The sequence below is a fragment of the Trichomycterus rosablanca genome, chromosome 2, assembly GCF_030014385.1.
Source record: "Trichomycterus rosablanca isolate fTriRos1 chromosome 2, fTriRos1.hap1, whole genome shotgun sequence".
NCBI classification, from domain to species: domain Eukaryota; kingdom Metazoa; phylum Chordata; class Actinopteri; order Siluriformes; family Trichomycteridae; genus Trichomycterus; species Trichomycterus rosablanca.
The window spans coordinates 52,324,500-52,351,017 of record NC_085989.1 but is presented as its reverse complement, the minus strand read 5'-3'; the positions used below and the strand labels follow the sequence as shown (position 1 = coordinate 52,351,017).

The following is a 26,518-nucleotide window of genomic DNA, read 5'->3' as shown; positions in this document are numbered from 1 at the left end:
TCCATCTGTTTCTCTACATGCTTTGTTAGCCCCCTTTCACTCTGTTCTACAATGGTCAGGACCACCACAGAGCAGGTATTATTTAGGTGGTGGATAATTCTCAGCACTGCAGTGACACTGACATGGTGCTGGTGTGTTAGTGTGTGTTGTGCTGGTATGAGTGGATAATTGTAGAACTACAAAGTGCTCCTATATGGTAAGTGGAGCTGATAAAATGGACAGTGAGTGTAGAAACAAGGAGGCGGTTTTAATGTTATGGCTGATTGTGTGTAATATATTTATATAAATGTACAAATATGTACATCAGCTATAAAATATTATATAAATATAATATCAGATACAAATATGAATGAGTATAATAGTCATGTTTTACACACTTTGGTTAAATTAATGACTGTAGAAACTGTAGTTCTGGTTACACAAGATTCATCAGTTCAAGTGTTTAATATCCAACACAGTCATGGACACTTTAGTGTCTCCAATTCATCTCTCTTGCATGTTTTTTGGATACTATGTGGAAGGAAAACCACACAGACACGGGGAGAACATGCAAACTTCACACAGAAAGGACCCGAACCGCCCCGCCTGGGGATCGAACCCAGGACCTTCTTGATGTGAGGCGACAGAGCCACCATGCCTACAAACTATGACCAATCTAGCAACAATTGAAATTGAGGTGTAGACCCGAGTAGCTTTGAAAATTTTAGATACCTTCGACCTCACTGTTAAAATCTTTGGCTTTTTGGCCCTCGAGTGGTGCAGCAATCTAACACACTCGCTCATTAGCTGGGAAATTGAACAGCCGGCCACCTATATAAACATAGTTAGCTGTGTGTGTTGGGAAGTTGGTCAAACAGGTTCAATTTACATTTACGTTTTCAGCATTTAGCGGACGCTTTTATCCAAAACGACTTACAGCACTGTGACAGTATATTGTCTAAGCAATTGAGGGTTAAGGGCCTTGCTCAAGGGCCCAACAGTGGCAACCTGGCAGAAGTGGGGCATGAACTGGAACCTTTTGATTACTAGTCCAGTACTTTAACCACTAGGTTACACCTGCCCTGACTGGCTGGATTAAGTGCCTGCATGAGAGATAAGGGAATAACGGATAGCAGTGCATGACTTCATGCATGATACCACTCTCGGTGAGACTCCTTCTTTGGCAGGTGGAAGGTTGATGGATCTGAATTGATAAAGGAAAACACAGCGGGGGAATTGGATATGACTGTTTTGGGAGAATAAAGAAGAAATACGCACAAAATAGAATAAAAAATAGGAATTTTTGCTTAGAAACTACAACATGAAAAGTAGAAATAACATAAAAACAATAAAACCATCAATTTCTATCAATTATATGATTTGTTCAAGTTCTTGTAGCAGGATCTTAAGTGTTTTTAGATGACTGAAGCTGCAACCACGCTGTAAAGTCATACAGATTCTCATCAGGGTGAATGCGCTGGTGCGTCTGGAGATGACCCAGCTGGGCGAAACCTCTCCCGCACTGCGAACACCGATAGGGTTTCTCTCCGGTGTGAGTCCGCTGGTGCACCTTCAGATGATCCAGCTGAGTGAAGCTCTTCCCACACAGCGAGCAGTGATACGGTCTCTCTCCGGTGTGAACGCGCTGGTGCAGTTTGAGATTACTCTGGTTGTTGAAGCTCTTGCCACACTGCGAGCAGGGGTACGGCTTCTCTCCGGTGTGAACGCGCCGGTGCGTTTTGAGGTGACTCTCTCGATTGAAGCTCTTGCCACACTGCGGGCACTGGTATGGCCTTTCTCCCGTGTGAATGCGCTGGTGTCTGTGCAGAGCTCCTCTGTCTGTAAAACTCTTCTCGCAGTCTGAGCACCTGTGGGGTTTTTCTAACGCGTGGATGCGCTTGTGGCGTCGGAGATGGTCGTCGCGAGTGAAGCTCTTTCCACACAGTGAGCAGAGGTACGACTTCTCCCCCGAGTGGACGTCCTGCAGCTCTGTGTGAGAGGTGTTTGAACTTAGTGTAGCAGAGGAGCTTCCAATGGGAATCGGATCCTCATGTTGGTCTCGGTGGCGTCTCCTGATGTGCTTGTTGAGGTAATTATGGGATGTAAAGGAAAGTGGACAGAAGGAGCAGGAGACGACTTGTAACAGGACATTGTTCATTTCTGAAGAAGAAAGAAAATGAAATGTAAAACAGAGGAAACAAAACGCTGATGCCACGTCAGTGCCCGTTTTGGTTCCATTTTTGGCAACATGAAATGGTTTCAGATGTCATATAAAACGTAATACAACACGAGGCAAAATAAAACGCAGTTCTTCAAGGATTTAAGGATTAGTTCATACACCAATCAGGCATAACATTATGAGCACTGACAGGTGAAGTGAATAACACTGATTATCTCTTCATCACGGCACCTTTTAGTGGGGGGGATATATTAGGCAGCAAGTGAACATTTTATCCTCAAAGTTGATGTTAAAAGCAGGTAAAATGGGCGAGTGTGAGGATTTGAGCGAGTTTGACGAGGGCCAAATTGTGATGGCTAGACAACTGGGTCAGAGAATCTCCAAAACTGCAGCTCTTGTGGTCAGTATCTATCGAAAGTGGTAAACCGGCGACAGGGTCATGGGCGGCCAAGGCTCAGTGATGCACGTGGGGAGTGCACACAGTGCATCGCAGTTTGTTGTGTATGGGGCAGCAAAAGGGGGGCCAAGACAATATTAGAAAGGTGGTCATAATGTTATGCCTGATAGGTGTGTATATATATATATCTACGGATGTACAGTACAATTAAATTCTAATTGCATGTTTTCCAGCTTCAGGGTCAGCCATTGGCGCTCTCGGAGCTGAGAAAATTAGGGGGCTTGCTCTAGAACCCAACAGTGGCTGCATGATAGAGCCAGGGTTCGAACCCACAATCTTCTCATTATTAGTCCAATGCTTTACCCACTACCCACTCTGCATACAGTCTGATGTGATGAACAGTCGTACCATTCCAGGTCTTTTTTGGAAAAAATAAACGCCAAAGACGAAAAGGACCACCCAGACTGGTACAAGTCCAAAACCTCCTTTAAGTGGTGAAAAGGAACGGCGACATTACAAAGTGGTAAATGCTTTACTGTCCCAACTTTTTTCAGAATGTGTTGCAGGTCTGAAATGCAGGAATGGATGTTTATTAATAATTAAAATAGAATTAAGCAGATAAAAGATGACATATCTCAGGTTCATCCTGTCTGACATCAAATAAAAGTCAAAGTCAATGTAAGGAACTTTAGATTTAAATCGTAGAATATCAGATGGGTCTGTGTACGTTTGGTCATTCGGTTTTCACTTCAGATCCCAAAGTTAAAAAACAAGAAAACTAGTCGTTTTTTCATTAAAAAAAAAAAAAAAAAAAAAACAATATTGAAAAACGGGAAAACGGGGTGTTATTAAATTTTTGATCTTAAAACAAAAAAACTAATAACAAACAAGCAGAAATTAAAAAACGGCTCGTATTTTAATTTTCCGAGGTGAACATTTTCTATCAGTTCAACCAGAAATAAACACACAAGCGTGTGCATGCCCTGACGTGTATATTTGCTTCATATATAGACAGTGAAAATTAAGCACTATTGTTGAAAAAGTAATAATAAAATAACAACGCATCCCCGGTTGTTTGTGTTCTGACTTTTGTGTTTGTATATTTGACGTGCATATATTTGCTCTATCTGCAAAAATGTAAACAATATGGGGAAGTGATTTCCATACTGTATTCTGTATTTCTTGTTCTAGGCCAATAAAGATCCAGAAATTAATAAAATTGTACGAACTAACTCTGCAGTAAACAAGGAGCAACTACAATCAAATATATTTCATTTATTAATTTGGTTAGTTTTTAGTTAAAGCTGTTTCTTAAATGCGAGGTTCTTCTGTGATAATAAACTGAGGAAGCGTCTAAAAGTGCATGAAGCAGAACGCTGATTAAAATACATTAGATGTAATAGTTACACAGCGACGTGTACGATTAGTTATAACTGTATTACAGAATTGAGTTCTTTACGGTAAAAAAAATAATTGTAATAAATTTTGTGACGATGGTGAGACGTTAGTAAACAACATTCTTTTTCTTAGAATAGCTTTTTATTTAGGAAAAATAGTTCTTATGTGAATTACAAGGGCAGGAAAAAGTACAGCAGACACAAAAGTCAGAACAGGAGATGCGGCGTAACGCTATTATTACTGTTTGCTCCATCTTCTTAACACAGGTTCTTGATTTACACTGAATATATGAAGTAAATAATATACACGTCAGTACGTGCACTTGTGTTTATTTCCAGTTGAACTGATAAAAAATTGTAATTTCGGAAAATTAAAATACGAGCCGTTTTTCAATTTCTGCTCGTTTGTTATTTGATTTTTGATCTTAAAATGAAAAACGAATAACGGCCCATTTTCCAGAATAGTTTTTTGAAACGAAAAACGACCCGTTTTCTTGTTTTTCAATTATGGGATTTGAAGTAAAAAACGAATGACGGGGCTGCTCAGGTGGCGCAGCGGTAAAGTACGCTAGCTCACCAGAGTTGGGGTTTCGAATACATCTAACTGAATCTCAGCTCTGCCTTCCGACTGGGCTGGGCGACTGCATGAACAACGATTGGCTTTTGTTCAGGGTTAGGGGTAAAAAGTCGGATCATAGGTCATCATAACTGGTGTGACTGTGGCCCCTGCTGGCTGACTGATGGCGCCTGCACAGGGCTGAGGAATAATGCTGATGGGGGTGTGGCCCTCCGTACACAGTGCCCGTCAAGTGTATGAACTCGACTCATGCAGGTGAAAAATGCAGTCTGTACTGACTGTACATGCCGGAGGGGGCGTATGTCAGTTGAGAGGTGTCCTCAGTCAGCGGTGAAGGGTCGAATCAGTATAGAGGACGCAATCAGGGTAATTGGACACGACTAGATTGGGGAGAAAAATCGGGGGATAGAAATAGAAAAACGAATGACCAAAAGTACACGGACCCCAAAGGTTCACGGACCCATCTGATATTTTCCATATCAGACGACAATTCAGTCGTAATAATTACTTTACTTCCAGGTAAAACCTGAACGACTACAATAGAGAAAACATATACAGAAGAAATAAGACAGTGTTACTTCATTCTGAATCAGGGAACCAAATTTATTCCAGGAACATCAGTGACTATTACATGGTTTGTATACAGTGTACCAATTATTCCCTAATTAATATGACAAATATAAACCAGATAGGGTTTTTGGTCACTAACAGACTAGGTATAAAGCATGCAGTTAAACTCCTCTCGAGCGCCCCCTATCTCAGGGACGGCTTTATTAGACGTCTGTGGAATGTTGACCACAGCTCACCCTTTGCCACAGGCATAAAGGACCCGGTCACGGTTACATTGTCATGGCACGGTATTGTTTTGCGCTCTAAGCAGCACATTCTTGGTTGATTCCTCCATCCTGGAGGCCTGGGGGGTACGGGGAGATGCATCGAGTGATGCTTAGTGTCATGACGAGCTCAAACCTAGAAGGTTATTAGCTAATAGTACCTTATAAAAATATGAGGATGAGCCCACATAGCAGCTGAACAAAATCTATATGGTCAAAAGTATGTGGACACTTGACCATGAATTCTACATCCAGTTCTAGAACAAAGAGGATTAATGTAGAGTAACATCTGGAAAGGCTCTAAACAGGCCAGTGGAGTTTCCATTTTATCAGCTCCACTTACCATATAGAAGCACTTTGTTGTTCTACAATTACTGACTGTAGTCCATCTGTTTCTTTGCATACCTTTTTAACCTGCTTTAACTCTATTCTTCAATGGTCAGGACCACCACAGAGCAGGTATTATTTAGGTGGTGGATCATTCTCAGCACTGCAGTGACACTGACATGGTGGTGGTGTGTTAGTGTGTGTGTCCACTCACTGTCCACTCTATTAGACACGCCTACCTAGTTGGTCCACCTTGTAGATGTGAAGTCAGAGACGATCGCTCATCTATTGATGCTGTTTGAGTCGGTCATCTTCTAGACCTTCATCAGTGGTCACAGGACGCTGCCCATGGGGCGCTGTTCTCAGTCCAGCAGTGACGGTGATGTGTTTATAAACTCCAGCAGCGCTGCTGTGTCTGATCCACTCATACCAGCACAACACACACTAACACACCACCACCATGTCATCCACCACCTAAATAATACCTGCTCTGTGGTGGTCCTGTGGGGGTCCTGACCATTGAAGAACAGCATGAAAGGGGGCTAACAAAGCATGCAGAGAAACAGATGGACTACAGTCAGTAATTGTAGAACTGTAGAGCTGATAAAATGGACAGTGAGTGTAGAAACAAGGAGGTGGTTTTAATGTTATGGCTGATCGGTGTATGGACATGGTTTATGGTACACTGCCACTGTTGGGAGCCTAAACAATTGCCACTTAAAACTTTACTGTGCATTAAAGAAGCCTTATGTTAACCATGACCAGAAGCGGCGTCGACTTCTCTGGGCTCGGAGGCATCTAGGATGGACCATCACACAGTGGAAAGGTGCTTTGAATAGAAGTAATCCTGTAAATGTTATGAACCTTGTTTTGTGAACAGGGGCCCAGTGATGCTGAAACAGAAATTGGGCGGAGGTAGCTCATCATCTAAAGGTCGCAGGTTCAAGCCCAAACACTGCCAGGTTGCGAAACCACAATTTCTTGGATTGTATTCAGTCACAATTGGAAGCCACTTGGGATATAAAAGCACTTTTAGCAATTCTGGTGGCTGTAACATTTGACCATTAATTATTAGAAGGGGCGTCCACATATTTGGTCATATAGTGCAGATAAAAAAAGAAAACTTAAGCAACGTATCGATGGTTGCTATTATAAAAGCTATTTAGGTTGTTGAGTACTTCTAAGGTTGGGGTATAGAGGTCCCACCCACAGGTGGAATGCTTTCCTCATTAGAGGACATTAGGGTTACAGTAATAGTAATCATTTACAGTTACACAACATAAAAATGATATAAAGTTTTAACACTGTTAATGCATAGTAACGATAGTTATAAATCTATAAAAATAACAGAGGTATGTTGGATAAGCTAAAAGACCCAGGAACTACAAACAGGTCTAGATCTAAAAACATTTACGAGGCCCGTCAGCCTCACTCCTGACCTAATCTGGATTATTATTCCAGATATACGGAAATCCTAGAGATTAACGAAGCACTGCATCCACTAGGCAAACTGCTAGAGACCGGCTAGCTACTCCCTCAAATCAGAAAAAGTTGGGACAGTATGGAAAATGCAAATACATGGAAAAAAAACACAGTGTTCCTTACATTGACTTTGGCTGCGTCCGGAATCGCATACTTCCATACTCAATAGTACGCGAAATGAGGACGCGAGAGCGGTTAGTATGTCCGAATACACAGTATACACAAAGAGGTACGCGAGATGTACCCGGATGACGCACTTATTGTGCAGCCATGTTTGAGTATGCAAGCGATGCACACTTGTGTGCCGCTAATGTATCCCATAATGCAACTGGAGCTGCGTAGGCGTTCAAAGCGGAATAAGAAACAAGAAAGACGCGGAAAACGGAGTCCTCTGTTCACAAGTGTAAGTAAGATAAATAAATCGAATAAATAACAAAGAGACAATAAATATCCAAAATTTTGGTGAGTGGGGTTTGTAACGAGTCTGTAACCATGGTGATATTACATCATCACGTCCTTACGTCATCACTTGACGTTGGTAAGATGGCGGATGTAGTACGTAGCGGTGTTGTGTGCATACTGCACACTTCTGTACTGTACATGTACTTTTTTACCAGCCGAGTAGTGCATACTTCCTCCAATCTAGTACAGACTCTGTAAGTATGCGATTCCGAACGCGGCTTTTGACTTTTATTTGATGTCAGACAGGATGAACCTGAGATATTTCATCTTTTATCTGCTCAACATATTCCAAAAAAAGTTGGGACAAGGTAATTTAGGGCTAGTAATGAGGTGAAAGAACTAAATAATGATGTGATTCCAAACAGGTGATTGTAATCATGGTTTGGTACAAAAGCAGCATCCAGGAAAGGCTGAGAGTCTCTGATGAGTAAAGATGATCAGAGGATCCAGTTTGACCACAAATGTGTGAGAAAATGATTAAAATGTTTAAAAACAATAAACCTTAAAGAAAGATTGGAAGGGATTGGCATGTTCTCCCTCTACAGTGCAGAATATCATTAAACCATTCAAGGAATCAGGAGGAATTTCAGTGTGTAAAGAGCAAGGGTGCAAGATTAACCTGAACGCTTGTGATCTTCCATCCCTCAGACGGCACTGCCAGGGTCTGTCATGGTATGGGGTGTCAGTACCAGGGTCTGTCATGGTATGAGGGTGTATCAGTACCAGGGTCTGTCATGGTATGGGGGTGTGTCAGTACCAGGGTCTGTCATGGTATGGGGTGTGTCAGTACCAGGGTCTGTCATGGTATGGGGGTGTGTCAGTACCAGGGTCTGTCATGGTATGGGGTGTGTCAGTGCCAGGGTCTGTCATGGTATGGGGTGTGTCAGTGCCAGGGTCTGTCATGGTATGGGGGTGTATCAGTGCCAGGGTCTGTCATGGTATGGGGCGTGTCAGTGCCCTTGGTAAAGGTCATTTACACTCTGTAATGCAGCATTAATACAGAAAAGTACATTGAGATCTTAGAGCAACATGTGCTGCCTTCAAGACGTCGTCTTTTCCAGGGACGTCCAGCATCTTTCAACAAGATGAGGCGTGGCTGTAGAAGAAGAGGGTACGGGTACTGGACTGGCCTGCCTGCAGTCCTGACCTGTCCCCAATAGAGAACGTGTGGAGAATTTTGAAGACGTGTTTGCAGGAAGAACGAGACAAAATAAAAGCTGAAACACTAAATCACTTGGTCTCCTCGGTGCCGAAACGTCTTTTAAGTGGTGAAAAGGAACGACGACATTACAAAGTGGTAAATGCTTTACTGTCCCAATTGTTTTGGAATGTGTTGCAGGTCTGAAATGCAGGAATGGATGTTTATTAATAAATGAAATGAAGTTGAGCAGATAAAACATGAAATATCTCAGGTTCATCCTGTCTGACATCAAGAAACTGTTTTTTTTATTATTTGCTTTTTCCATGCTGTCCCAACTTTTTCTGATTTGGGGTTGTAATAAAATATGGAACCTAAAATGCAGACGATGTAAAGCAAATATGCCCCAAGGTTTAATATTCTGAGCTTCTGTCTGGTCAGTGGAGGAGGTGCTGCATTCTAAAGAGGCTGGACATCCAGCCTGCAACAAGTAGCAGCTAGTTCTTGTAGTGACGATTCCTGACTTTTAGCTTTTCTTCACTGATTTAACCACCTATCCAGCTCTGCTAAGCTTTGCTAAATTCCTGTTAGTGTAGCTAATCTAACCTGGAAACAGTAAAGCTCAATTTTGAGTCTGAGCGGCGGGAAACGTCTTTCCCGTGTGAATCTGTAGGTGGCGCTGGAGGTGGCGCTTTTCCCTAAAACACCTCCCGCACACGGGGCAGGAGTGAGGCTTCTCTCCAGAATGAGTGCGCAGGTGTTGCTGGAGGACGCTCCCTCGATTGAAACTCTTCCCACACTGCGTGCACTGATAGGGTTTCTCTCCGGTGTGAATGCGCTGGTGCACTCTGAGATTGCTCTGGACGGTGAAGCTCTTGCCACACACCAAGCAATGGTACGGCTTCTCGCCGGTGTGGCTGCGCTGGTGGGTTTGGAGGTGATCCTCCCGATGGAAGCTCTTCTCGCAGTGCGAGCACTGGTACAGCTTTTCTCCCGAGTGAATGCGCTGGTGCTTCTTGAGATTGCTCTGGAGAGTGAATCTCATCCAGCACTGCGAGCACTGATAGGGCTTCTCTCCCGTGTGAGTCCTCTGGTGCTTGGACAGACTGCTGCTGTCGCTAAAGCTCTTTCCGCACAGTGGGCACCGGTACGGCTTCTCTCCCGTGTGAATGCGCTGGTGTCGTTGAAGATTGCTGTGGTCGGTGAAACTCTTCTCGCACAGTAAGCACCGGTACGGTTTCTCTCCGGTGTGAACACGCTGGTGTATTTTGAAGTGACTCTGGTCGCCAAAGCTCTTCTCGCAGTATAAACACTGATAGGGTTTCTCTCCCGTGTGAATGCGATGGTGTCGCTGGAGGTTCCCGTGGTCATTAAAAGTCTTCCCACAAAACAAGCAGGGGATCAGATCTTTGATTCGTTTCTGGGAGCCGTCGGACCCGGGAGCACCAGAGGACGCCTGCTGACCGCTGGAACTCCCGACGGGAATCAGATTCTCGATCACTCCCAGTTTCTCCAGGGTCTCACGCCTGTCGTAATGGCTCTCCACGATGTGCTTGTTGAGGTACGTTTGGGACGTGTAGGAGAGTGGACACAGGGCGCAGGAGACGATGGGCAACAACGAGTTGTTCGTTTCTGGAGCAGAAAAGGAAAACAAACAAAAGAAAAAACTCAGAAACTCAAAGTGAAAACGGAACACGAGCACGATCTTTAATAGGACACAACCAGCAGCAACCAATCAGCCATAACATTAAAACCACCTCTACACTCACTGTCCATTTTATCAGCTCCACTCACCATATAGAAGCACTTTGTAGTTCTACAATTACTGACTGTAGTCCATCTGCATTTACCCTGTTCTTCAATGGTCAGGACCCCCACAGAGCAGGTATTATTTAGGTGGTGGATCATTCTCAGCACTGCAGTGACACTGACATGGTGGTGGTGTGTTAGTGTGTGTTGTGCTGGTATGAGTGGATCAGACACAGCAGTGCTGCTGGAGTTTTTAAACACTGTGTCCACTCACTGTCCACTCTATTAGACACTCCTACCTAGTCGGTCCACCTTGTAGATGTGAAGTCAGAGACGATCGCTCATCTATTGCTGCTGTTTGAGTCGGTCATCTTCTAGACCTTCATCATGCTGTTGGCTGAATGTTTTTAATTGGTGCACGATTCTCAGTCCAGCAGTGACAGTGAGGTGTTTAAAAACTCCAGCAGTGCCGCTCAGGTGGCGCAGCGGTAAAAAGACATGCTGCAACCAGGGCTGGATTCTGAGTACCTCGTTACGAATCCAGCTCTGCTTCACCGGTTCGAGGCCGAGTGGCTGTATGAGCAACGATTGGCCGGTTGCTCAGTTCGGGGGCGGGACAAAGAACCGGATGTGGGTCTCTCTCTGTCAGAATGCGATTACGACCTCTGCCGGCTGATTAGAGGCGCCTGCACAGAGATGAGGAAGAGCGCCCTTAGGGTGTGTCTCTCCGCATGCAACGCTAGGTGGCACCAAACTCATAAATGTGCGGGTGGCAAAAATGCATCCGGCTTATGTTTCGGAGGGGATATGGGTTAGCTTCGATCTCATTGGTCAGGGCGGGGTTCGGCATAGACAGAGAGGAAGGACGATGCAAACTGAACAATTAGACGCACTAAAGGAGGAGAGGAGAAAAAAAACAAACAAAAAAGAAACTCCAGCAGCACTGCTGTGTCTGATCCACTCACACCAGCACAGCACACACTAACACACCACCACCATGTCAGTGTCACTGCAGTGCTGAGAATGATCCACCACCTAAATAATACCTGCTCTGTAGGGGTGCTGACCATTGAAGAACAGCATAAAAGGGGGTAACAAAGCATGTAGAGAAACAGATGGACTACAGTCAGTAATTGTAGAACTACAAAGTGCTTCTATATGGTAAGTGAAGCTGATAAAATAGACAGTGAGTGTAGAAACAAGGAGGTGGTTTTAATGTTATGGTTGATCAGTGTATATTGTCTTTTGTCACCTACCAATGGCTAGAATGTTTGGCCACCCCCTTGACCGCCTAGCAACTGCTTACCCCCATAGATATGCAGCACCTATGATAGAGTTGGACCACCAGATATGTGATAAACCAGCATAAATAACTAGGACTAGTAGCCTGAAACCAGAAAGAAGGTCAGAATAGCTACCAGGGACCTGACACCAAAAGAAATCAACTAAATAAACCCCAATGAGAGATACTGCAGAGATTCTTCACAAAATAAAAACATGACCTTGACATGATGGTCATATTACAAGTAATCACAGATCTCACAGAAGGGAGGAACATTCATGTTTGATTGTTTTATTAATAGAAAAGCTGTTTGCTGCAATTAAATTAAATTTTATGGGAAACTTACGGACACTTTGACTTAAGAACAGCCCTTCGGAACCAATTAAATTCGTAAGTCAAGGGTCGACTGTACTGGAAAAGATGACCACCTCCTATCAGGTCCTCAGGCCAACAAAAAATGGCAGAAATCGATGGGATAGGGACAAAGAAGACAAGGTAAGGAATGGATAGTGTAACAGAAAACCTGGTCGTGGTTCAACACATGGTTACCCCTTGAAAAGAACCATGGTTCTTGAACCGGTTCTGTTCAGGTTTCTCAGAACCTTGGTGTTATGTAGAGAACCGACGCGCGTTTCCACCAGTTTTTGAGAACCAAGCAGCGTCATAAACAGTGGGCGTAACTTAAAGTTGGAAGTAGTAATAACATGGTGGAGTGTGGAGATTATGTGCGAGCATTTGTGCTGTTGTTACAGATGTTTGTTTTTATGTAAAAAGCATCGATCTAACAATCGGTGATAAGAAGACGTGACGTGTTTGTCTCAGTTGTTGTTCTCTTTAGTTCACTGACGTGAGAAGCGTTTTGCGCTTCACTTTCACCGCGACTCTCGGCACAAATAGCCGATTTGCTCAGCGCTCGACTCGAGCGGTGAAACATCACTAAAGTTCCACAACACGAACATTAATCTGTGTGAAATAAACATCAAATCTACTCTAAAATACCACGTGTATCTGTGTTTAACTGGATTTACTTCACGTGTGTTTATGCAGCTCGGGGAATTGAAAAAGCTTCACGCTTTATTTCTCACGTTAAGCGTGTTTCGTTCTGTCCGGGTCACTTTTACCGCATCACATCACACAACTCATCTTTTTAAGGCGCCTTGAAAATATCAGCGGCAAACTGGCTCAAAATGTAATCAGGAGAACTTTAAAAGATAAAAATGCAGCATTACGCTCCATACGAGACACCAGCTGACGCCATTGTTGCTAACACGCTATGCTGTACAACATGACACGCCCACTGACGGACGTCACGGTTCGGGCTGAAAAACCGAGTATTCTGTGGTGCCAGATTGGCCCGCTAGTTCACTGTCTGGAACCTCTTTTTACCGGTGGAAACACACCCAGAACGGGCTCCGTTCCACGTCGGTGGAAAAGAGGTATGTGAGAGGTAAGGACGTTTATGCATTACATTTACAAGACTCCGGCTCTTTTTTAATTCTGGAAGTGTTTTTTTAACCACTGAAACAGGAAAGAGGTGACTGAACAAGCGTGAATGCCAAGATCTCCCCAGGATTGTAAAGGAACTGTGTTGAGAAGGTCTAGGTCTCAACTCGCATTGTACATTTTTAACTAAATTTTCTGTTGTTTTACCCCGAGGTTGTTCTGATGGAAACCTGTTCACCCGCCCGAGGTTAAGGAATGAAGTCGAGATTCAACTTCAAGACGTCGAGATATTATTTAGTTATTTTATTATTTACTTATTTATTTAAAGTATCCTCTAGACCACCCAAGAAGGATGGGCCCTGCTGAGTCTGGTTCCTCTCAAGGTTTCTTCCTGTAATTTTCAGGGAGTTTTTCTTGCCACAGTCGCCCTCGGCTTGCTCAACAGGGGTTTTTGTATCTGTTGGTCCTGGATTCTGTAAAGTTGCTTTGAGACAATGTCTATAGTAAAAGCGCTATATAAATAAATTTGACATGACTTGACTAGTCGGGAATTAGACCCCTCTGTAGTGAGCCAAGGGAACAGACACAAGCATTGAACAAGGATTACAGAAACCTGAAAAGCCAAACATTACATTACATTCACACTGACTTCCAGCCACAGACGGCTGCAGCATTGTCAGGAATCGCCATCATGGTCTCCCAATTACAGACCACACATTTTACAGTTGTACAGATCAAGAGCCTGTATGTACCGGACCATAATCTGAACATGGATACAGCTGCTTTCCCGCTGATGTACTCTTCCTGCACTCTGAGCACTGATGAAGTTTTGCTCCAGTGTGAACGCGCTGGTGATCTGCAAGACTACCAATGTCACGGAAACTTCTCCCGCACAGTGTGCACTCATAAGGTTTCTCTCCAGTGTGAATGCGCTGGTAAACTTTCAGAACTCCTTCCACACCCTGACCACTGATGAAGCTTCTCTCTAAAGTGGTGTTGTTTCAGATGACCCTGGTCAGTGAGGTTTTGGTCTTTTCATGGTTTAAGCAGGGTTCTTCATGTTCATGCACTCTTCTGTAAGAGGCGCTAGTGTTGAAGATACCAAATGTTTGCTGGCTGATGGCTGATGTGTTTGCTGATGTAAATTGTGGATGTATAGGAAAGTGGACAGAAGGAGGTGGAATGCGCCGGTGCTTTTGCACTCACTCAGTCTTTACTAATGTCTCAACTGTAACTCATTCTTACAATATGATGAAGTGTCATTATTATGGTTTCTAGAAGGCAGCACATCGCTTCAACGTATGTTAGAGGAATTAAGGGTCACAAACATTCAGTAATATAAGCACACATATATTTTCAAATTATGTGAATCTTTTGATAATATTATGCACTGTAGAGGGTAAAATACCAAAAAACGACGCACTTGTTTGTTACCATTAACTGGATATGACTAGATTGAAAGTAAAATTTGGAAAAATGCTTTAAATTTTCCCTGTCTGTATGGAACATGTTATAAGCATCAACATCAGCCCTAAATAGCCTTTTAAATAAATCAACTTTATAGTTAAATACAGTTTAAAGCTCTGGTTTGCATTTCACACTGTCCCAACATTTCTGAAACTGAAATGAAATCCCAACGTTTGGACGTTACCGTTTGGGCAGCACTTCTTGTTCCAGATGTAGTCGAACGTGGCTCCGAGATCTTTGGCGTACTCCTCGTCACACCACATCAGGAGCTCCTGTCCCGGTTCGATGGGTCGACAGCAGCGGTAATAAATCCCCCCTCGGTACTGGAACGCCACCAGGTTCTGTTCCTCATCGGTCCTGGCGCAGTTCACGTACCTGAGAACCGGGGAGGAAAGCCGAGGATTAAAATAAACTATAATGACAGTGCATCCAGGGAGAGGTTCCTGCAGCGCTCCTCACCTCATCCAGTTAGCTTGAGTCTCGCTTTTAGCATCGATGTACTCCTCACCCGGCCCCCTCTTGGAGATCTGCAGGAAATATTCATCGATGTTAAAGATTTTCTTTATAACACAACATTTACATTTTCTGCATTTAGCAGACACTCTTATCCAGAGCGACTTACAGAAGTTCAACAACTCGATTAGAGCGGCTTGTCAAATATCTGGATCTGAGTTGCCCAACTGGCAATGAGTGCTATGTCGAACAGCCAATAAGAACACGAGATTCTTAACCTCAGGTCGGCTGTTATGGCTACTATCACAGCTGAATAATGGTTTCATCTTTAAAAAGTCACAATGGGAGGTCAATATGCACAAATTAGGATATTAGGGTGCTGTTTCCATGACTGAGAGGAATGAAATTAATCTTTCATATCTTATATGTAATTTAATTTTGCTAATGCCTGGTTCACACTACACGATTTTTGCCCTGATTTTCGCTCGCCGACTGGTAGGCACTAGATTTGCCGGCTCGGAAGCAACTTAGCGATTGAGAGCTGAGTTTCGATCGCTGAGCAAACGTCATGTGTGAACTACTTAACAACTTGATCCGAGCGGCTCGACCGAAGCGAGATTTCTAGCATGTCAAATATCTGGATATGAATTGGCCGACTGGCAATGAGTGCTGTGTCGAACAGCCAATTAGGGTTGGGTTAATGCCTAGTTCACACTACACGATTTTTGCCCTGATTTTCGCTCGGCGACTGGTCGGCGCTAGATTTGCCGGCTTGGGAACAACTCGATGTGTGCTCGGCGATCAAAACTCGGCTCTCAGTCGCTATGTGTGAACTGTTCAACAACTCCATTAGAGCGGCTTGTCAAATATCTGATCTGAGTTGCCCAACTGGCAATGAGTGCTGTGTCAAACAGCCAATAAGAACGCAAGATACGATGTGAAAGGAAACGCAGGGGAGGAGTGTAAGAAGGTGGTACAGGGGCTTAATACAGTTTATATCAGAATACATCGGCACACACACAAGTGTTACAGTATTTCTAACCTTATCGTTAAACATAATACCCACGCTGCATTGCAAACAAATGTATTAACCTCCAACTCACTATAGAACAATCCATGCTGTTCGTGTTGCCAAATCCACTCAGATTCATTTATTTTTTCTCCTTGATTTTACGCTGCACATCGGCACACAAACTTTGATCGCTCGCTTCTTGTTGACGTGTATTTCCTGGACGTGGTATCATTAAACCCCTCGTCACTTCTCGCATTTGTTTTCGTGACAAAACGATATTTGGGAGAGCAGAGAAGCTCACCTGCGATTCCAGTTGGTGATAGATGGTGTAGTGTAAAAACCCCCTATCACAGATCAGTCGTGTAGTGTGAAATTCACACTGACTTAAAAGACTCCCGATTACAAGAGATCCAGTCGTGTAGTGTGAACTTGGCATTGGTTCTAATCTAATTAAACCTAAGTGTGAACTAGATTTCGATTACTGAGTAATTTAAGGGTCAGATATTTTGAAAGCAGAGCCAGCTGATGTTAGATAACTTTAACCTTCAATAAATAAATGGAATTACTAGTTACTCAGGTTGCCTTTCTCTTACAATCAAGTTTGTCTGTCAAATAGAGGAACTCAGAATGGGGCCAGATACTTTCAGACAGCAACTCACCAACCAGGAGTATCCACTGTTCATGGCTTCCTCTTTGTCTGCCGGTTCTCCCTCGTAGGGGCCGAAGTGAGTCCCGACTAGGATGGTCTCTCCGTTATTAAACACCCCCAGACCTGCATCAGGAATACTGGACTCCCGAACCTCCAGACCGGGGGGGAGGGTTCGTCTGGCTCGGTTGGTAACCCCCAAGGGTACAAGGGTGTTGGAGATGAAGACGGGTGGACCGTGAACCTCACACTTGTTGATGAAGAAGGATTTGCACTCTTCACAGTCTGGAAGGTAATAATGCTGAAATTAATCAGTGTTTATGGCCTGGTTCATATCTAATCAGGGCTGGTGACTTTTTTCTGTGTCTATATTAATAGGGAGAGATTGGATGGCTGTTGTCAAGTTTAGACAGGAAGTGTCACCTTTAGAAGAAAGGAAATCTGTCTGTATGGCCAGATGTAATCAAAGAACCACCAAAAGATCAGGGCTGCCAAACTGCTAAACCATGAGTCCCGGCTGTCCACATTCAAGCAAGTTTTATCTCACATCTAAGCTGCTGTATGTATATTTTTGGCCCAGCAGATTTTCAGAAACCCAGAATAATTATCAAAGAAGGTTCACATTCATGAATTGTTTTTTTTTTTTTTGACAACGACACGTGTTCTAGTCATTCAGAATTCAAAAGTCTGATGGTAAAGAGGAGCGCATGAGCCTCTGTCGTGAATACTGAGGCATGACGTGGGAGACGAATACTGTAACAGTGGCCGTTGGTAAAAAACGCGGCACCCACATGGGTCTCCGTTTTTGATCCGTCCGTAAAAAAAGCTGTGTTTTAGAAAACTGAGTGTGATTGTGTTGTATAAGGACAGGTAGTCAAGTGATGATTGGGTGTGTTCAAAAACCTAGTGAGCTGCCTCGCTGTCCTACTGTCTACATAGGCAGCTGGCTCAGTAGAGAGGATTCTAATAAGTCATTGACTTATAAGGCAGGTTATTCAAACGCGCTACTTAGACAGAGATAACATCGGGTTTCGCTTACGAAGCTAACACAGTTAACATCATGCCATTTCAACCAATGGGATGAGGTGGCACAAAGCGCTAGAATGTCAACTAACATCTCCCTCCGTGTACCGAAAATGTTACGTTACGTTCACTGACGAGCACAAATTTACAAATAAACGACACTTGTGCACATAATAATCATTTATTTACTTACGTTTAAAAATAACTCGTTTCTCTGCACCATCCGTCATATTTTTTTATTTTTCTGTGAGAAAAGTTGTGCCGTATTGAATGCTGGGATATCCTTGATCACTTCTGATGCTCACTCGTTCTTGAGTCAAAATAGTGTTGAAATTTTAAGATACCTTACTACTGAGCATTATGTTTGGAGTCCAGGGGGCTATTTAAAGTGGTCAGTATGTGGCCAATTCGCAGGCCAAGGGGTCTAATAATTGTAAGTCGCTTTGGATAAAAGCATCTGCTAAATTTCGAAAACTGTTAATGTAATAATAAATGTATGTAAACTTTTGACCTCAGCTGTAAGTAAACCAGCAGCCAATAATCTGCATCATCAAAAACAGAATGAGACTGGTTTACTGGAGCTGTTTGACTAGAAAACCAGTTCTCAGTCAGACCGTAAGCCATTAAACAGCGACTTTTAGTGCAAAAACGAAGCCCGTAAGGTGACGTGATGTCTTACAGAGGAAGTCTTCAGGTTCCTCTTCGTTCTCAGGGTCCGAGGCGACGAACATCATAGAGGCGGGCGCTGCTCCACCTGAAATTCCAGTGTTTAAACAAGAACACGTCTATAAAGACTTAACCTTAAAGAAACTGCTGGATTTGAGATGTTTTAGATCAGAATATAAAAGTGAAACTGAAAGTATAATGTAGCGGCTGCTAATGCGCCGGTGTCTTACAAACATCTTCTTCGTCTTCATCTTCAGATTCTTCCTCTTTTACAACCTTCATCTGGAATCCTTCATTCTGTCCTCTCTTCGGGGTGACGCGTCTCTTAGAGGTCGATGTTCCTGGACCTGAAATTATATTTTAAGCTGAACATCAAAGCACTGGGTGTGAAAGCTAATCCAATCAGTGCAAAGTATGAAGAATCAAAAATGGGAATCAAAAATCTCCTAATCAGTTTAAATTGGATGTTCCGAATTCATCCCAAGGGTGCTTAATAGGTTTGAAGTCACCCGTCCTAATTATAAAGTTCAGATCTTTCAGCCACACCCATTGCTCACAGGTGTATAAAATCAATAAATATTAATTTAATTTACATGATTTTAGGTGGTGCAGCAGTAAAGTACACTAGCCCAATAATGCTGAAATCCAGGGATCTAATGTTTAAATCTCAGCAGTGCTATCAGCTGGTCGAGGGAAGAGCAAAACAGCCTGGTCATTGGAAGGTGCTCCAAGCCCAGGTCTAAACAGAAGGGTTGCATTAGAAAAGGCATCCGGTGTAAAAGGTGTGCCAAGTCTGGTACGTGGATTAAATCCACTGTGGTGACTCCCCTATATTACCCTCCTGATTACCCTTCCACTGTAACACTTTCGCTATCCTTGATGTCCTCCGTCTAACCCATTTTACCACCAATCATCATACAGATCCTGAACTACCACACATTTCTACACTTCCCTGTCTTTACATCCAGTGTGGTGATGTTTTTCAGTCACAAATTAACCCAGAGCAAAAATGAGGTACTACAGAAAGTAAAATATAGCTCATGTTTTCTTACAGAGGTATTCATCATCTTCCTCTTTTACAGGCGTCCTCAGGCGTCCATGATCCTGTTGGTCCACGAAGGAAACTCTGTCCTCAGAGGTTGATGTACTTCCATCACAAGTGCTACCAACCTCAGTCTTCACATCGTCACAAATCTATCAAGCAAAGAGGATGAAGAATTATTAGATGTTTTACAAACTCGACTAGCTGGACTTTTATACTGGAACAGTAGAATCAAGCCAAGAGGTTCATGATTCAGGGACAATATCTATCTATCTACATACACTGATCAGCCATAACATTAAATCACTCACTGTCCATTTAATTAGCTCCACTTACCATATAGAAACACTTTGTGGTTCTACAATTACTGACTCTCACCCTGTTCTTTAATGGTCAGGACCCCCACAGGACCACCACAGAGCAGGTATTATTTAGGTGGTGGATCATTCTCAGCACTGCAGTGACACTGACATGGTGGTGGTGTGTTAGTGTGTGTTGTGCTGGTATGAGTGGATCAGACACAGCAGCGCTGCTGGAGTTTTTAAACACCTCACTGTCACTGCTGGACTGAGAATCGTCCACCAACCAAAAATATCCAGCCAACAGCACCCCGTGGGCAGCGTCCTGTGACTACTGATGAAGGTCTAGAAGATGACCGACTCAAACAGCAGCAATAGATGAGCGATCATCTCTGACTTTACATCTACAAGGTGGCCATGTCAGTGTCACTGCAGTGCTGAGAATGATCCACACTAAATAATACCTGCTCTGTGGTGGTCCTGACTATTGAAGAACAGCATGAAAGGGGGCTAACAAAGCATGTAGAGAAACAGATAGACTACAGTCAGTAATTGTAGAACTACAAAGTGCTTCTATATGGTAAGTGGAGCTGATAAATGGACAGGGAGTGTAGAAACAAGGAGGTGGTTTTAATGTTATGCCTGATCAGTGTACAAATCTCTTTTCTTCTTACTCTATACAAAGGAAATTCCAAGGAAATCAAAGAGGTATGAGGCCTCTGGAGCGAAGATACTTAGTTGTATCTAAGGCCAAATCTTAAGCATCTTAGAGCATGATGTAGGCTAGCGTGTTAAATTTTTCACCTCTATCATCACATTTGAAGCAATTTGCAGGTGATGGTGGGCACAACTTAAGTACTTTTATTTTTGTTTATTAGGATTTTAACATCATGTTTTACACTTTGGTTACATTCATGACAGGAACGGTAGTTACTCATTACACAAGATTCATCAGTTCAAATTTGAACTGTCTCCAATTCAAACACGGTCAATTTAGTATCTCCAGTTCACCTCACTTGCACGTCTTTGGACTGTGGGAGGAAACCGGAGCTCCCGGAGGAAACCCACACAGACACGGGGAGAACATGCAAACTCCACATAGAAAGGACCCCGACCGCCCACCTGGGATTCAAACCCAGAACCTTCTTGCTGTGAGGCGACAGTGCTACCCACCGAGCCACCCAAAGGGCTTTTATATCTATTAGCATTTTCTTTTGCTCTTAATTTCATGTTAATATAAAAATTCATTGAGTAATGCCACAATGCAACACAGCTGGATTAATTTAACAAATCCTGTGATTAGATTGAAGCATTTTAATTCTAACTTGCTGTTCCATGTTGTGCTTCTACTCTGGAAATGCTGCTGTTGCTTTATTACCCGCTAGTGTGAACGCAGGCTCAAGGCAAGTCAGGGTAACACTAACCCCCAGCCCTTGCTCTCAACTCAAACCGATATTTGTTTAAGTGTGATTCTTCAATTGCGGGCTCTTTTGAAAAATAAAATTAGTAATAATTTAGTTTTAATTATGTCAAGATAATGCTTACATTCTTTGGAGCAAAGACTTAATGATGGCTACAATCGAGCTTATAGAGAATTTTTATATTTCATATTTATTTGAGAAGTGGCACAGCAAAATGTCATTATGTGTTGTGGTAATGACAATTTTTACTTAAGAAAAAAACTAGCTAGGCCATGGATTTGCTAAAGCTAGTCAACAGCTAGTACAAGATGCACTTTAAATACATATAAATAATGTGTACATTTCTTTTTTTTTTTGGTAAAGTACAGCCATATTGATGTAAATGGTAATGACGCTGAATAAATATGCTCTATGATCAGGAGGAATACATGATTAAATTACTCACATTTCCAGACATTAAAATGTTAATCTTCTCTCATGGCTGGCATGTGCTTCCTTGCGAGTCTTTGTTTCCATGGTTACAACATAAACAAGTGTTACCTTCAAATGATTCCCTACAGAAACCATACACTGTTGCAGTAATGACGATAATGCTGGGGAGAGTAATATATTGCTAAATTACATTTTGTTTCTTTTTAAGTTATTATAAAACTGATATTGTGATTTTTATAATGAATTGATCACTTTTTAGCATTTTATTAGAGCTAAAGTTTTAAAGTCTGGGTTGGGGACAAGGCCAAAGTAGCAAAATATTGATGTTTAAATCATCATCAAAAATAGAAATCATAATTATTTTGGTATGTAATTTTTTTAGTGATGCAATGAATGATCTTTTTAATACCTAAAATATTTGTTTTGTAATAAAGTATTGTTAACACAAATTTCGTCAACGTCATTCGTTGGTATTAGGAATGAAAATAATATTTACCAGTAAGTCTGGTTCAAGATGAGGATCTGGATCAGGACCACCACTCACTTCTGCTGATTCCATCAGAAAAGATCTAAATGTATAAAAAAGTGGAAAATAAATGCTTCATAAACAGAAGTGCAGAGGTTCTTACTATAACATCACCACGTCATCAGGGTTTTATTAAAGCCAGTTTACTTTGCTCGTCTTATAAGACCATCACCCGTCATGCCATATGAGATGATTCAAAAATATCTATCCCATTACACTGACTTTACCTATGGGATTATTAAAGTGATCTATCTATCTATCTATCTATCTATCTATCCATCCATCCATCTAATCCAATCCAATCCAATCCAATCCATCCTTCCATCCATCCATCCATCCATCCATCTGACACACTGTGTGATGTTTACTGTGGGTCTGATTATTTAACAAGACTTGCAAATACACTGTTCTGTAACATTGTCAGTCATCAAACCACATCAGCATCATGGTGGTAACATTCTACCTGAATAAACCACGTTTAAAAACCAAGGAGGAAAGTCTGGAGCATTCATGGCTAGTTAAAAGAGGAGAACGTGGAATGTCCATTCTTTAAATGAAACATTCAGTGAAAAGAAAAACTTCCATCTATAAGTATGTGTGTGAGTGTAAGAAGGTTCAGGTTAACCTGTGTATAATGTTATGATTAGACGATCACTGGTGTTACATCATCATCAGTTTTGAAGCAGCACTCAATGTCAGATTTTGATCCGAAATTTCTGCCAGAATTTTTTCGTTGGATGTCTTTGGATGCAGCTGCACTAAACTGGGCAAACAGGAAAGTTTTTTGGTCTCATGACCGATTCTGGCTGATACAGCAAAACCGGGCTGGTTATCATACAGTGTAACTCCGGGTTAAGAAAGAAGCAGAAGTAAGATGAAATTAGAACAATTCAGACATGAAAATGCAAATTCTGGATTCAAATAATAAATATAATGTAAGTTTAAAATACAATGACATGCAGATCAGTGTGACGTCTATATTTTTACTAAAATAGTTTAATTAATGACATGCGTGTTTACAGGATAGTGGTTATAATCACTCCAGCAGGCGCTATAAGTCCATCCACACTAAAACTTCCAGATTCAAGAGCAGTTTCTTCCCACAGGCCTCATCTCCCTCCTAAATAAATAAATAAATAAATGACTGACAGTACAGATTAGAGCGTGACAATATTCACCTGCTGCCAACTGACTAAATTTTGTAGTACTCATCCTACATGCTGTGTACTTTACTGTTATTCCACACACTGCTAACTTACATATTTGTATATTACTGTATATTACCATTGGTATGTTACCATATTTTGTGTACCTCTGCTTATATGTTTGTTTGTTTGTTTATTAGGATTTTAACGTCATGTTTTACACTTTTGGTTACATTCATGACAGGAACGATAGTTATTCATTACACAAGATTCATCAGTTCACAAGGTTCTATCAAACACAGTCATGGACCATTTAGTATCTCCTTGCATGTCTTTGGACTGTGTGAGGAAACCGGAGCTCCCAGAGTAAACCCACGCAGACACGGGGAGAACATGCAAACTCCACACAGAAAGGACCCGGACCGCCCCACCTGGGGATCGAACCCAGGACCTTTTTGCTGTGAGGTGACAGTGCTATCCACTTAGCCACCGTGCCGCCCCTGCTTATATGTACATACATAGGTCACTGAATACTATACATACAGACATGCACACGTCCATACATTTTCTATATATTGCCTGTATATAGTCTTACAGTTTGTATATTTTTGTGTTTAATGTATACATTACTTGTACACTGGATTCATACTAGAGAGAGATACCATCAGCCGGAACTGAATTCCTTGTGTGTATCCACATAGTTGGCCAATAAATGTAATTAAAGCTATATCTCAAAAATAACTTTGAATTATAACGTAGTATAAACATGCATAAATATGCAACAATTGCTGTTAATTTCCGATGGCTGGTTGGTGTGTCTTGATATCAAATTCCTTGTTCCTCAGCCTTTTGTCCCGTTTTTCGGTTACGGGGTCGGCATTTCCGGCTTCTTCCCTTTTTAGGGGTCGCCGGCGGGATTTGGCACAGTTTTTACGCCGGATGCCCTTCCTGACACAACCCTCCCTATTTATCCAGGCTTGGGACTGGCACTACAATGCACTGGTCAGTGCATCCCAGCGGCTAGGTAACTATGGGACAATTCAGTGTCTCCAATTAGCCTAGTGGCATGTTTTTGGACTGTGGGAGGAAACCGGAGCACCCGGAGGAAACCCACGCAGACACGGGGAGAACATGCAAACTCCGCACAGAAAGGACCTGGACCACCCCACCCGGGGATCGAACCCAGGACCTTTTCGCTGTGAGGCGACAGTGCTACCCACTTAGCCACCGTGCTGCCCTGTGTCTTGATATCAAATGATTAATAAATATAATGTGAGTTCAAATAACACAATTATTATGCATGCAAGTTTATTTATAAAAACGTGGTTGGTTTTACCACCGTGCTCATAACAAATATAATTAAATAGCAGTATCAGTACATACACTATATGGCCAGGAGAGTTGGTTGGACGTCCAATTTCAAAAACAAATGGCAAACAAACAGTGTGACCTCTACTGTGTGTGATCTTTTAGGCTAGAACAGCAGCGGCTCCTCTGAGAAGCTTCTCACAAGACTTTGAAGTATGTCTGCGTATGGGAATTTGTTCCCGTTCCATCAAAAGAGCATTTGTACGGCCGGGCTCTGATGTTGGTCAAGAAAGCCTCCATTGTTGTTCCGGTTCATTCCAGAGCTGCTGAGTGGGGCTGAGGTCAGGGCTTTAAACCCAGCTTTTCTTCATGTCTTTATAGAGCTGGCTTTGTGCTGAAGGAGGAAAGAGCCTTCCCTAAACTGATGCTGCAAAGCTGGAAGCAGATTATTCTTTGTATGTCAATACTTTATAACAACTGTAAGCAACTGTTATGGATGTAACACATGAATATAAATGTCAGAAGCAGTGTCCCAATACTTTTGACCATATAATGTGTATAGGTGAACACTTTTAAAACATGACTGGATTCCCAGCGTTACATTAAACATTAATTAGATGATTATTCACATTCCTCTGACTATAAAGTAGTTTAATTATAGATAAATATCATTATACGTAGACAGCAGCAGTCATTCTACTTCAATAACAACAAATCTGATCAACTAAATGATCAGATCACTAAACAAGCATGCAAACCCAACAATCAGATGTACTAATCTAACTCTTCATCAGATTATCAGATCATTCTGTGCATGCAAACACGATCAGTTCCACAAAACCTGGAGAATCACAGACAGACTGTGCGGAACACTGTGACTCTGTGTTAGCTCAGCGCTAGCCGTTAGCTTAGCAGTTAGCAGTGTGAGTGTAACTTACCCAGTGTGATCCGAGCAGAAGAAGCTCGCTGGTTCTACTGGAGATTATTACACACACATCGGATCATATGGGGGTAAATGTGAGTAGGAGAACGTGTGGGTTCTGTGAGATGGATCTGCTGGAGGAACAAAGAGCAGTTTGTTTAGCTTCTTCTCTGCAGGCTGGAGGTTCTTCATGCGGTTCTTCACCGCCCTCTGCTGAAGCTCACGATCAGATCTCTGCTTCAAAACATCAGATTATTACAGAAATAAATCTGATTATTAAGTGTACTGAAGTCACCTCACTCACAGAGATAAATAACTTTACATCCTGAACAAGAGCGTTTAATGTGTTAAAATCAGTGTGCGTGATCAATGTGTAAACAAATCATTTAGAACTAGAACATGGATCGTTTTAGAACTGGAACATGAATCAGTTTAGAACTGGAACATGAATCATTTAGAACTGGAACATGAATCATTTAGAACTGAAAAATTAATCATTTTAGAACTGGAAAATGAATCATTTAGAACTGGAACATGAATCACTTTAGAATGACCGATTCTCTCATCCAACATCACTGTCTGACCTTACAAATGCGCTTCTGGAAGAATGGTCAAAAATTCCCATAAACACACACTACAAGAGTTGAAGCTGTTATAGCTGCAACATGAATCAGTTTAGAACTAGAACATGAATCAGTTTAGAACTGGAAACATAAATCATTTTAAAACTGGAACAAAAATCAATTTAGAACTACAACCCCAATTCCAATGAAGTTGGGACGTTGTGTTAAACATAAATAAAAACAGAATACGATAATTTGCAAATACTTTTCAACCTATATTCAGTTGAATACACTACAAAGACAAGATATTTAATGTTCAAACGGATAAACTTTATTGTGTTTTGCAAA

General features: G+C 42.1%; 1 protein-coding gene across 1 annotated transcript; it reads right to left on the bottom strand.

The window, feature by feature from the left end:
• Positions 1-1,292: 1,292 nt before the first annotated feature.
• LOC134302106 (zinc finger protein 665-like) lies at positions 1,293-25,764 on the bottom strand. The gene is made up of 10 exons (XM_062987149.1): positions 25,624-25,764; positions 22,203-22,275; positions 19,565-19,706; positions 18,743-18,859; positions 18,526-18,600; positions 16,837-17,108; positions 15,172-15,239; positions 14,897-15,087; positions 9,399-10,403; positions 1,293-2,139 (listed from the first exon to the last, which is right to left on the bottom strand). The coding sequence occupies exons 2-10, from the start codon at positions 22,263-22,265 to the stop codon at positions 1,385-1,387; spliced, it is 2,688 nt and encodes an 895-aa protein (XP_062843219.1). The 5' UTR covers positions 22,266-22,275; positions 25,624-25,764; the 3' UTR covers positions 1,293-1,384.
• Between the last annotated feature and the right edge of the window lie 754 nt (positions 25,765-26,518).

Bases quoted from the DNA above. Each gene is read 5' to 3' on its own strand.
- LOC134302106 (XM_062987149.1), bottom strand. From the start codon at position 22,265: ATGGAATCAGCAGAAGTGAGTGGTGGTCCTGATCCAGATCCTCATCTT. The intron at 18,860-19,564 runs GTAAGAAAACAT...ATATAATTTCAG, and splicing joins GGAAGATGATGAATACCTCT to GTCCAGGAACATCGACCTCT. The intron at 2,140-9,398 runs ATTGAGCTTTAC...TTTCTTCTTCAG, and splicing joins TCCCGCCGCTCAGACTCAAA to AAATGAACAATGTCCTGTTA.